Below are 13965 nucleotides of genomic sequence, written 5' to 3'. Positions count from 1 at the left end.
TGATGAGCTGTAGATTATTGTAATGATGATGAGCTGTAGATTATTGTAATGATGATGAGCTGTAGATTATTGTAATGTTGATGAGCTGTAGATTATTGTAATGATCATGAGCTGTAGATTATTGTATTGTTGATGAGCTGTAGATTATTGTAATGATGATGAGCTGTAGATTATTGTAATGTTGATGAGCTGTAGATTATTGTAATGTTCATGAGCTGTAGATTATTGTAATGATCATGAGCTGTAGATTATTGTAATGTTGATGAGCTGTAGATTATTGTAATGATGATGAGCTGTAGATTATTGTAATGTTGATGAGCTGTAGATTATTGTAATGATGATGAGCTGTAGATTATTGTAATGTTGATGAGCTGTAGATTATTGTAATGATGATGAGCTGTAGATTATTGTAATGTTCATGAGCTGTAGATTATTGTAATGATGATGAGCTGTAGATTATTGTAATGTTGATGAGCTGTAGATTATTGTAATGTTCATGAGCTGTAGATTATTGTAATGATGATGAGCTGTAGATTATTGTAATGTTGATGAGCTGTAGATTATTGTAATGTTGATGAGCTGTAGATTATTGTAATGTTCATGAGCTGTAGATTATTGTTATGATCATGAGCTGTAGATTATTGTAATGTTGATGAGCTGTAAATTATTGTAATGTTCATGAGCTGTAGATTATTGTTATGATCATGAGCTGTAGATTATTGTAATGTTGATGAGCTGTAGATTATTGTAATGATGATGAGCTGTAGATTATTGTAATGTTGATGAGCTGTAGATTATTGTAATGTTGATGAGCTGTAGATTATTGTAATGTTGATGAGCTGTAGATTATTGTAATGTTGATGAGCTGTAGATTATTGTAATGTTGATGAGCTGTAGATTATTGTAATGTTCATGAGCTGTAGATTATTGTAATGATGATGAGCTGTAGATTATTGTAATGATGATGAGCTGTAGATTATTGTAATGTTGATGAGCTGTAGATTATTGTAATGTTGATGAGCTGTAGATTATTGTAATGTTGATGAGCTGTAGATTATTGTAATGTAGATGAGCTGTAGATTATTGTAATGTTGATGAGCTGTAGATTATTGTAATGTTCATGAGCTGTAGATTATTGTAATGTTGATGAGCTGTAGATTATTGTAATGTTGATGAGCTGTAGATTATTGTAATGTTGATGAGCTGTAGATTATTGTAATGTTCATGAGCTGTAGATTATTGTAATGATCATGAGCTGTAGATTATTGTAATGTTGATGAGCTGTAGATTATTGTAATGTTGATGAGCTGTAGATTATTGTAATGATGATGAGCTGTAGATTATTGTAATGATGATGAGCTGTAGATTATTGTAATGTTGATGAGCTGTAGATTATTGTAATGATGATGAGCTGTAGATTATTGTAATGTTCATGAGCTGTAGATTATTGTAATGTTGATGAGCTGTAGATTATTGTAATGCTCATGAGCTGTAGATTATTGTAATGTTGATGAGCTGTAGATTATTGTAATGTTCATGAGCTGTAGATTATTGTAATGTTGATGAGCTGTAGATTATTGTAATGTTCATGAGCTGTAGATTATTGTAATGTTGATGAGCTGTAGATTATTGTAATGTTCATGAGCTGTAGATTATTGTAATGATCATGAGCTGTAGATTATTGTAATGTTGATGAGCTGTAGATTATTGTAATGATGATGAGCTGTAGATTATTGTAATGATGATGAGCTGTAGATTATTGTAATGATGATGAGCTGTAGATTATTGTAATGATGATGAGCTGTAGATTATTGTAATGATGATGAGCTGTAGATTATTGTAATGTTGATGAGCTGTAGATTATTGTAATGATCATGAGCTGTAGATTATTGTAATGTTCATGAGCTGTAGATTATTGTAATGTTGATGAGCTGTAGATTATTGTAATGATGATGAGCTGTAGATTATTGTAATGTTGATGAGCTGTAGATTATTGTAATGTTGATGAGCTGTAGATTATTGTAATGTTCATGAGCTGTAGATTATTGTAATGTTCATGAGCTGTAGATTATTGTAATGTTGATGAGCTGTAGATTATTGTAATGTTGATGAGCTGTAGATTATTGTAATGTTGATGAGCTGTAGATTATTGTAATGATGATGAGCTGTAGATTATTGTAATGTTCATGAGCTGTAGATTATTGTAATGATGATGAGCTGTAGATTATTGTAATGTTCATGAGCTGTAGATTATTGTAATGTTCATGAGCTGTAGATTATTGTAATGTTGATGAGCTGTAGATTATTGTAATGTTGATGAGCTGTAGATTATTGTAATGATGATGAGCTGTAGATTATTGTAATGTTGATGAGCTGTAGATTATTGTAATGTTGATGAGCTGTAGATTATTGTAATGTTGATGAGCTGTAGATTATTGTAATGTTGATGAGCTGTAGATTATTGTAATGATGATGAGCTGTAGATTATTGTAATGTTGATGAGCTGTAGATTATTGTAATGTTGATGAGCTGTAGATTATTGTAATGTTGATGAGCTGTAGATTATTGTAATGATGATGAGCTGTAGATTATTGTAATGATGATGAGGAGTGAGGGGCCCACGGAGGTGTACTCGGCAGGGAAGCCTCACTGTAATCCTCAGGTCACCCAGGCTTATCAGCCAAAGTAGCCCCTTTTCTGGTGCACCAGAAAAGAGACTAGATTGGGGTATAAGCGAAGGGACTGAACCCCGTTTGAGGTATCATAGTCTCGACCACGCATCGGAGGTGCTGAGTGACGCACGCTGGGTTGCCATGGCAACCCCCGCTGTCACCCGGCAGCCAGACGGCACACGGCGCGCTTAACACTCAAACCTTCACGTGGAAGGTGAGGAGACCAGCGCGTTGACGTGATCCCTTTCCCCTGAGAGAACATGGATCACCCACGAACACAGTCTCAACATGTTTATGCGAGAGGGATCGTGGCTGTGAGAACAGCATATGTTATGCTGATGCAGCGGTGAGCACGCGATCACGTTGATTGTGCCTTTTCGCCAACACAAAGTGTCCCTCTCGTTCTCTGGAGTATCTCTCTCTGTAGATAGGCTCTCCTTTAGAAAAGCAGTCTTGCTTCATCAACGCCGTTCGTCTCTGAAGTGAAGGACAATAGTGTGCTGCTCTCGCTTCCTGTTTATACCCGCAGTGCGGGGAGGAGCGCGAGATGCAAATCTCGCACGCCAATGGCCCATTGGCCTGTTCTCTATATCTCGAAGCTGATAGGGGCTCCCTGAAGTGATCCCAATTCGTCGGTACAACCGACGTAAGTCGAACGCGACCGACTGAAAGGGAACTGTGGTGGTGCCATGGTACAAAGATCATCATAATACATGCATTTACATGGTACTCCTAAAAAAACACATGGTCACATGTTTTTGTATGTAAAAATACTCACTGATGTTATGTTATGGAAATGTAAAGTTTATTGTCACTGTTGATTTTGTAGATTGGTGAACAGTTCTGGGATTCAACATGTTCCCAATGCTGTCAGTGTTTTGCTCCGAATGATCTGCGCTGCACTGCATCTTTCTGCCCAGTGGCCATGGAATGTGCGGTCAGAAATGGACATCGTGACTGCTACAGTCCAATGTCCACATGCACAGTCTGGGGTGACCCCCACTACATCACCTTTGATGGGGCTGTGGCCCACTTTCAGGTTTCAGGTTTTTGCAGTCAACATAACTTAACAGTCAAGTATATTCAAAGGAGGGTTATTGGTGTTAGAATTAAACAAGGTTGGATTCCAAATGTTTTTTTTTCCTCATAAATATATAAATATTTTTCAATTTGTGAATGGATGCAATGTCTTGCAAGATATTTTTGAGAGAGAAGTTGTAGCTGTGATGTAGTTGAAAGTAATAATGAAGACTGTGTACTGTGTCAATCCTACAAGGGAACGTGTTCGTATGAGATTGCCCAGACCTGCGGTAATGTTACAGATGGTGATCTGGAGTTCCGTGTGGTGGCCACCAACAGGCACCGGGGGAACATGGTGGTGTCATTTGTGTCTGCAGTCGATGTTTGGTTGTCTCAGCATGGACAACAGACACACATCACTATTGGGCAGAACAGGAAAGTTAAAGTAAGTTACACTTTAAATAATTTGATTATAAATCATCTTCTATTACCTTCTCTCTTTTCTTATGAAGACATTTTCTAATTCCCTTCCAGGTTAATGGAAATTCTATCGACACACCAGCTTATCAAATCAATGACCTTGTAGAGGTACATGAGGAGCAGGGATTTGTAATTCTAAATGCATTCAATGAATTCATTGTCCATTTTGATGGACATAGCAGCCTTCTAGTCAGAGTGAGCGAAAGATTCTATGGATCTCTCTGTGGAATGTGTGGAAATTTCAATGGTAATCCTACGGATGACAAAGCGCTGCCCAGTGGAGAACTCGCATCTGATGACATTTCCTTTGGCCAGAGCTGGAAATCAGACACGAGCATTCCTGGGTAAGAACCACAAGACTTTAGGATGGTAATTCTTACCTGGTGGGTTGTGACCTAAAAATGTGTCTTGGGTTTGTTTTGATGAAGTGGTGGACAGGAAAGGAAAACAGTACGGTACGGCACTGTCAAAGGCAAGGCCATGGGTTTGATTCACAGGAAATAAGTGAACTGATAATGTACAGAATGTCATGAAAGCAAATCATTTGGTATAAAAGTGTCTGGCAAATGCAAATGGAATGAAATGGAGTGAATTATCTGCTGCTAACAGAATGAAACACTGCATAAATGTAACATATTTGCATAAATCCATTAATTGGTTTATTATTGACTATATCATGCCCTGGCTGAGCCAAGAGGCATTTCTTTATATGGTTTCATGGTCTCCTTGTGTCAGGGTGGGTTTCCTCTGGGTTATCTGGTTTTACCCAAAATCCAAAGACATGCAGGTTAGGGGAATTTGATGCCCTAAATTGCCTATAGAGTAAGTTGGAGTGTCACAGCCACTAATGTTGCACACTCTCAGGGTTGCATCAGTTAAGTGTACACTCTCAGTGTTGCATCAGCTAAGGACTTATGTAGTTATGTATCCGGTGTAAAAGCTGTGCGGAATAACTATAGATGACTCCGCTCTGACAACCTATTGATTTCATGCTAATGTTCAATGTTACCACTTTTTTGTATTGCTTTTTGTCAAAATCCAGTTTCCAATATAAAATATCTTTTGAAAATCTTTGCTTCAAAACAAGTGGAGAAGCACTGCTCTAGTTTAAAATACACATGAATAGCAAATTATGTTTTATGGTCCACCTGTAAACTCTTTCTTTATCCAAATGATGAAATAGTATAAGCATTAAACTGACCAGAAGTTTCCTTGTATTCTTCAGCTGCGGTGTCAGAGACCAGGCCGGTAATGCTGATGCGTGTCCATCGAGGCAGAGGTATTCTGATCTCTGTAGTATTATCACCAACACCACTGGCCCCTTCCAGAACTGCCATCTCCATGTTGACCCTGCACCTTACTACTACTCTTGTGTGTATGATCTGTGTCTCTACACACGTGCAAATGGCATGCTATGTTCAGCTGTTGAGGCCTACGAGACAGCTTGTGCCATCTTAGAGATACAGATCCCAGAATGGCGCTCAGGTCTGCGGTGTGGTAAGTCAAAATCATATTTCAGTTCAGAATATTTTGTAATTTTGTTAGAGACATAGAGAGAACTCAGAGGGTATTTTTATGTAAATCCTAAAGGTGAAGTAACAACCCCTCCAGCAATTAAATTTTTATGGTCTGGTGGAAGGAAAGTGTATGTGAAAAACCCTGACTAACACTATCTGCGGATCTCAATGGGAAAATTATAATAAATTAAATGATCCATTTAATTCAATTCAATTAAATTCAAATGTATTTGTATAGCGCTTTTCACAATACACATTGTTTCAAAGCAGCTTTACAGAAAGTGCATTTCATAAATGTACATAGCAAAATGTTAGGAAGAGAATGTTAAAGAAAAATGTTAGAATAAGTTAATCAATCATGGATTATTTTAGGCCATAACAACGCTGGCGTTGAGTCGTCTCTTCACAGGCGTCGAGTCGTCTCATCACAGGGGCATCTGAAGTCTCCATGAGAGGCTGGATACAAACTGGAGCTGATGAACTAGTTACCTCGGGACTAGTGTCCCGAGATAACAACAGAAAAGCAGATGGGAAATAATTAGCATAGCTGCTGTTCAGAATATTAATGCTGTTGGTGCGATTTAACTGTAGTATAAAACTTATTTATAATGTGAATGCTTGGCTAAAGAGATGCGTCTTTAATCTAGTTTTAAACTGGGACAGCGAGTCTGAACCTCGAACAATATCAGGAAGACTATTCCAGAGTTTAGGAGCTAAATGTGAAAAAGCCCTCCCTCCCTTAGTGGACTTAGATATCCTAGGAATGACCAGAAGCCTCGAGTTTAGTGATCTTAAAGAGCGCGATGGATTGTAGGGCGATAGAAGATCTGTTAAATACACTGGAGCTAAACCATTTAGGGCTTTATAGGTCAGTAGCAATACTTTGTAATTGTTACAGAACTTAATAGGTAACCAGTGTAGAGATGATACAATTGGTGTTATATGATCATATTTTCTTGACCTAGTAAGAACTCTAGCAGCTGCGTTTTGGACTAACTGTAGCTTGTTTATTGATGATGCAGGACAACCAGCTAATAAAGCATTACAGTAATCTAGTCTCGAGGTCACAAATGCATGAACTAACTTTTCTGCATCCGAAATAGATAGCATGTTACGTAGCTTAGCAATGTTTCTAAGGTGGAAAAATGCCGTTCTTGTAACAAATGAAACATGATTTTCGAAAGACAAGTTGCGGTCTAATATAACACCCAGGTCTTTTACTGTAGTGGATAAAGCGACAGGACATCCTTCCAAGTTAAAGTTGTATTGTGAGAGGTTTTGTGGGCAGTTTTTTGGACCAATAAGTAATACCTCCGTTTTATCTGAATTTAATTGCAGAAAATTACACGTCATCCAGTATTTAATATCTTCAACACACACGCTGTCAGTTTAGATAATTTAGCGTTTTCATCTGGTCGTGATGAAATATATAATTGAGTGTCATCAGCATAACAGTGGAAATTAATTCCATGTTTTCTTATAATATTACCAAGTGGCAGCATATATATTGAGAATAGCAGAGGGCCTAGCACGGATCCTTGCGGCACCCCATAGTCTACTGACGTTATCTTTGATTTTTCCCCATTTAGACAGACAAAATGGTAGCGGTCTGATAAATACGATCTAAACCAGTTTAATGCCTGTCCCTGAACAACAGTGTAATTTTGAAGTTGATCTAAGAGTATTTTATGATCTATAGTATCGAACGCAGCACTAAGATCGAGTAGAACTAGTATTGAGATACAGCCTTGTTCAGAAGCTAGAAGTAAATCATTTGTGATTTTAACGAGCGCGGTTTCTGTGCTGTGATGCGGCCTGAATCCTGATTGAAATTTTTCATAGATATCATTTTCTTGCAAGAAAGAGCACAATTGAGCGGACACAACTTTTTCTAGTATTTTAGACATGAATGGAAGATTTGAAATTGGTCTGTAATTTGCTAGGTTATTATGATCTAATTGTGGCTTCTTAATGAGAGGTTTTATGACTGCCAACTTGAATATTCTTGGAACATGACCTAAAGATAAAGACGAGTTAATAATATTGAGAAGATGCTCTTCCACTACAGGTGACAACTCTTTCAGTAGTTTAGTGGGTATTGGATCTAATAAACATGTTGTTGGTTTAGATGCAATGATACGTTTATTTAGCTCTTCCTGTCCTATGGTTGTAAAGCGGTGTAGTAGTTCTCAAGGGGCGATAATTGCGGTTGAATTATAAGACATCATTAAAGATTGTACAATTATGTTACGACCGCAGCCATAACACAAGAGAGGACATAGACAACACGGCTCGTACAACAGGGGTTTATTAACAAAATGATATAGACATAACGGTAGGAAAATGAACCGGGGTTAGACACAACAGGAGCGCACAAAGAACCACCGCCGAGCACCCCGCCCGCCGCACAGGTTTGGCTGCTTGGACTTCTTATGCCAAACAAACAGGATCCACAGGTGCCGGCAATCAGTCCCTAATGAAAACAAAGACATATACTCGCCCCCTTGAGGACAGTCAGATCGTAACACAAAACAAACAAATCACAAATACATGAATATGTAACACCTTCACCCCCCAAAAATGAACCTTCACCATTACAGTACCTTCTAGCTTACGCCCCACATCTATATCGTGCTCTATAACAGACGTTTGTGTAGGAATGTCACTAAACAACATCGGGAAGTTCTTAACTAATTCCAACATGTCAGTTTGTTGCTGAGGAGATAAATGTGACAGTTGACTAGACAAGGTTAGTAACGCTTCAGAATTTTTCAACCGACCCTCAACTACACACTTAGAAGGTCCCACCTCTTCATACAACGGTTCCGGTACAGCCAAGCATACAGCAGTAGTCATGTCAGCTGGTCCTGGTTTAATACTGGGAGGAACACATTTCAGAGACTTCTCAATACTCAACTCCCTCTCATGATAGGTCTTAATCATGTTAATATGGAAAACTTTGGAACTTTTACGGCGATCTGGGAGATGAATAACATAATCACGGTCGGAAAGTTTCTTTTCCACTACATAAGGACCACTATACCGGGCTTGCAGTGACCCTCCCAGCACAGGTAACAAAACCAACACTTTGTCACCTGGTCTGAAACGTCGTTCTCTGGCTTTCTTATCATACCAGACCTTCATTTTACCTTGTGCTTTTTCAAGATTTTTCCTAGCCAACTCACAGACTCTATGAAGACGGGTACGGAAATCAGTAACGTACTCAGGAAAAGATTTACGTTTTTGATCGGATAGCCAACTTTCTTTCAGGACTGTCAAAGGTCCACGCGGAGTATGGCCAAAGACCAAATCAGCGGGACTAAACCCGAGTGATTCCTGCACTACCTCGTGTGAAGCAAAAAGTAGCCACGGAATTCCCTCCTCCCAATCTCGTTCCAGCTCGAAACAGTAAGAGCGAAGCATAGATTTCAAGGTCTGGTGAAACCTTTCTAAAGCGCCCTGACTTTCAGGATGAAAAGCAGATGAAAAATTATGTTTAATGTGGAGACGGTTAAGCACTTGCGAAAACGTGCGAGAAGTAAAATTAGTACCTTGATCGCTCTGGACTATTTTCGGTAAACCGAACAGTGTAAAGAACTTAACAAGTGCTTTAGATATCGATCTCGCCGTTATAGTACGTAAAGGTACCGCCTCAGGAAAACGTGTAGTCGCGCACATTATGGTCAGCAAGTATTTACAACCAGACTTTGACCGAGGAAGAGGCCCAACACTATCAATGATTATGTGCTCAAAAGGTTCAGTCACCACAGGAACCGGAAACAATGGAGCAGGAGGAATAGTTTGATTAGGCTTCCTAACCATTTGACAAGTATGGCAAGTTTGACAATAGCGGGACACATCTTTCTTCAAACCAGGCCAGTAAAAGTTACGCAAAACTCGATGGTATGTTTTTCTTGCACCCAAATGACCAGCTGTACCGTCATGAGCCACACTTAATATCATGTCTCGATATCCCACTGGAATCACAATTTGATCAACAGCATCCCAGATATCAGACGAGTTAGAAGGCACCCACTTTCTCATCAATATCCCATCTCTGAGAAAGTAAACCTGGGGTGCATTCCCAAATGTCTGTTCTGTATGAACTACTTCAAACAATGACGCAAGCGTAGGATCTGACCTTTGAGTGGCAATTAGTTTGTCAGAAGACAGAGACGAATCACCAAGAAGTTCAAAAACGTTTTCAGCACTCAGAGGATGCGAATCCTACGGAGCCCGGCACGTCACCTATAGGAGAAAAAAAATCAATCCGTGCAGACGGTTTTCCAATCCGTTCTCTCAGTTTATAAACCGTGATCACGAATTCTTAAACTGTTCTCTCGGTTTAACAAATCGTGCCCACGGATTAATAACCCGTACCCACGAATTTCCAATCCGTGCGCTCAGATTTTGCAAATCGTACCCTCGGTTTTTAAATCCGTTCCCACAAATTCATAATCCGTGCGCACGCTTTAACAATCCGTGCGCACGGGTTTGTAAAAACTTTACTCACGGATTTGTGGCCCCGCCTCCAATCTTTGCGGTAGATTCAACCAGGCCACCTATTTAGGTGCGATGCATAATCTATTGTAAATAAATAATCTTTATTTTACAAAATGGAGAATTTCCTGAACTTTCTAAAAAACGATAGAGAGTTGGATGACGCCACTCTGTCAGCGTTTCGAGAGGAGAAGGTAAAAAGCAATACCAAACAAATAATGCAGCCTACAGGTTATGTTGTCAATATTTGCTCTCTGGCTGAATTAAATGTTATAATAGGCCTAGTTATTTAATAATAACATTAACCAGTGAAGCCTTACATGCATAACTCTGACAACACGAAACAAACTTACTTTGGTTGTCAGTCACTTTTGAGGAAACAAACTATGCTGTATATTTCCTAATGCAATTTGATTAAAGATCATCTATACGTACACAAGACAGCTCTGCTTCACATATAGAAAATAAATTAATAAAAATGTTTTAGTGGCAGAAAATATAATTTCATAATTTATGGTAATAGCCATAAGGAAGCTTGAAAAGCAGGAATCATAGTGAAACTGCACCATCTGTTAGTCAATACAAATAAATTGGCTAATGAAAGGGATCATAAAATAAATAATAAATGTACTTTTATTAAATTAAAAGATTAGTCAATAATTTACTCAAATTAACTGAAATTTAATGAAATTTAATGAAATTTAATGAAATTTAATGAAATAATGAAAGCTTTTGCAGGCAGATTGTCTTTTACATTTTTTTTTCCTCTTTTCTTTTAGATGGACTGCTATGTCGTCAATAGTATGTCGGATGAGCAACTACTGACGTACGTCCCCAGATTTGGAGACCGGATAGCAATAAGACAGTACTGCAGAAGAGAAGTAGCTGCATTAGAAGGAAACACCATAGTATCTAAAGCCACAGAAAACCTCATGGCAAAATTGCAAGGAAAGCGGGACAGAAAGAGGAAGCATTGTGATAATCGTTCAGAAAAACTCAGTGGAAACACAAATGCCCAAAAAACTGAGCGAACTTACCAAATGGGACTGTTTGAAGAGGTCCGTGGCTCCTTTGTCCAAATCAAAGAGAAACGAGGTGGTGGAACCAGACACTTAAAGGCTTTAAAGAGTGCTACCATGGCAGAACTATTGGAGTGTGGCAAGGAGCTGTTCTTTCCAAATGGAAAAAATAAATTAGGGGATATAAATGAATTTGAGCTGAAATTAAGAGACTTCACAGAGGAAGAAGTAGATCCACAAACAACATTAAGTGAACAATATGAAATGAGGAAGGTAAAGATACTGAGACTGTATCTGTCTTGCAAGAGGACAGACACAACTGCAAGCACAAGCATTCAAAGAGTAGATGAGTATGTACCTGAAGGTCCTTCTACCTCTGCCATTTCGCGTGAATGCGATGAAGAACCTGTTGCTATAACTGAGGAGAATGGTTCCATCATTGATTCGTCATTTTTGTCAGAAGACGGTGTAGTGATTTTAGAACCAGGTATCATGAATGTAATGCACAGCTCAGTTTCAATTGATGAAGAAATTCAGTTTGGATATACTGTTTTGCAAGACAGTACAATACTGGATGACACTCTACCAATGGACCCTGCTGAAATAGTGCAAGATAAGCCACATGATATCAAGTTAAGGCTTCGCAGGGGACACATTTTCCAAGATCTAAATGCAGCTTTCACAGATGGCTTAATATCTGTCAATGACTGTCTTGTAGAAATTGAGATGGTCCTACCTAATGGTAGCTCTGAGAAAGGACAAGACAATGGTGGAATTCTCAGAGATGCACTAAGTGAGTACTGGGGTACTTTTTTCATGAAATGTACAGCAGGAAGCACATTAAAGGTACCCATGACAAGACACGATATGAAAGATGAATGGGAAAATGTAGCTAAAGTGATGGTTCTTGGTTACAATATTGTTCAATACTTTCCCATTGTGTTGGCCAAGCCTTTTCTGTGTTACTGCCTTGGACTTGAAATTGATGAGGATGAGCTCTTCACAGCATTTTTGGAGATAGTTCCTCAAGAGGAAAAGCACCTTGTTGAAGAAGCAATGAGAGACTTTACATCTGTCTCTGAAAGAGAAGAATGGATTGAATTCTTGGAAGCTCATGAAGTGAAACTTGTTATCACTGAAAAAAATGCCAAGCAGATATTACTTGATGTGGCACACAAAGAAATTGTGCAAGATCCAGCTTACATAGCAGAGTGTTGGAGTCCAGTTTTAAAAGAGCTGAAACTGCCATCAGGAGGACTGAATGAACTGATGATCAGCCTTACTCCAACAGCTAGGAAAGTTGTAGCCATACTAAAACATGAAACACTGAACAACAGAGAAAGCCAGATCATGGATTATCTGAAGAGATTCATCAAGAACCTCAGTGATGTTCGGCTCAGGAAGTTTCTGCGTTTTTGCACAGGTGACTGATTACTTATTTTGCTATCATTATATTCATTACAATATAACATGTTATTGATATGAAACTATATATTTATTTATTACACTTAATTTATAAATAAGTAAATAGATTATTATAAAATGTTTTGAATTTCCTTATGTTGTGTATAATATTATATAGTATTATTATTATATGTATACATATTAAATTGTTTACTGAATTATTTGTTTGTTCGTAGGAGCTGATCTCCTTGTTGCAAAGTTTATTCATGTCCAGTTCTTTCAGCCAAAGAGTTTCTTCACAAGAAGTCCCCAGTCCCACACCTGTGGATGTGTGTTGGAAGTTCCAAATAATTACACTTCGTACCTTGAGCTTGCAGAAGAGTTTGCAAATGTCCTTGATGCAAACGTATGGGTGATGGATATTGCATAAAGGTAAGGATACAGAAAATAACCAATGTCAGTAATCCTTGTGAATTATCCTTATCTAATATTATCCTCAATGTTGTGTTTGTCCAAGGTGGTCAGACAGTGTGTGCAGCAGCAGCAGCAGCAGCAGCAGCAGCATGTTATTACATCTCAATTTCATTGTTTATGTATTTCTGTTTCCTGCTCTCAGTCATTTATATACAAAAATTGTTCTTACAAATTTTACAAAAGCAACAATGTTAGAAGTTTATTAAGAGGTTTATTAATTAATTCTGTTCTACTGAATACAGTGTCTTAAAAAAAAATAAACAAACAGAAAAGATACAATCTGGCTTTTTTTTTTATTAAATATGTATATGTAGTATACAAGACTATACAGCAGAAACATTAAATAGATGAATGGATGAATACCATAAAAAACAGACAAAAGCCTGACTATGCTGCTGGTGTTCCCTAAAATTACGGTGACTCTAATAATTAAAGAATTTAAGAAAAGTCCATAACTTTTGCAGTACCAAATGATTTCTCAGCACGTCTTTATCTCACATTTAACAGTGTATTCAGCTCTTGTCTAAGAGCAAGGTAGAGATCAAGCGCTGTGTACCTATCCTTGGGAAGCCTGAGGTGATGTTGAGCCATGATGTGTGCACACAGGGTGAAAATGTCCTCATCACAAGCAACATCAGAGCGATGGATACATTGATCTTCGCAGGTGGCACAGTCTTCCACCAGTACATGACATATGTAGTCTTCTGTGTCATATAATTCAGGTAGGGTGTACATAACATCTGGTCGACCGTGGGGTACAAGGCTGTTCCTTGAAGGACGAATCAGGTGGCTGTTCCAAGTGTCTTTGGTGGAATCCAGATCTTCCTGTAAAAGTCACAAATAGTGGTAAAAATCACTACTCTCACTACTCTACACTTT

General features: G+C 38.3%; 1 protein-coding gene across 1 annotated transcript; it reads left to right on the top strand.

Annotated features, from left to right (window-relative positions):
- Positions 1–3156: 3156 nt before the first annotated feature.
- Positions 3157–12631, top strand: LOC307130820 (kielin/chordin-like protein). The gene is made up of 5 exons (XM_079824034.1): positions 3157–3711; positions 3949–4137; positions 4227–4516; positions 5398–5669; positions 10969–12631. The coding sequence occupies exons 1-5, from the start codon at positions 3598–3600 to the stop codon at positions 10989–10991; spliced, it is 888 nt and encodes a 295-aa protein (XP_079680160.1). The 5' UTR covers positions 3157–3597; the 3' UTR covers positions 10992–12631.
- Positions 12632–13965: the final 1334 nt, after the last annotated feature.

The sequence above is a fragment of the Gobio gobio genome (assembly GCF_949357685.1).
Source record: "Gobio gobio genome assembly, chromosome: 8".
In the NCBI taxonomy this organism is placed as follows: domain Eukaryota; kingdom Metazoa; phylum Chordata; class Actinopteri; order Cypriniformes; family Gobionidae; genus Gobio; species Gobio gobio.
This window is presented reverse-complemented; position numbering and strand designations above follow the sequence as displayed.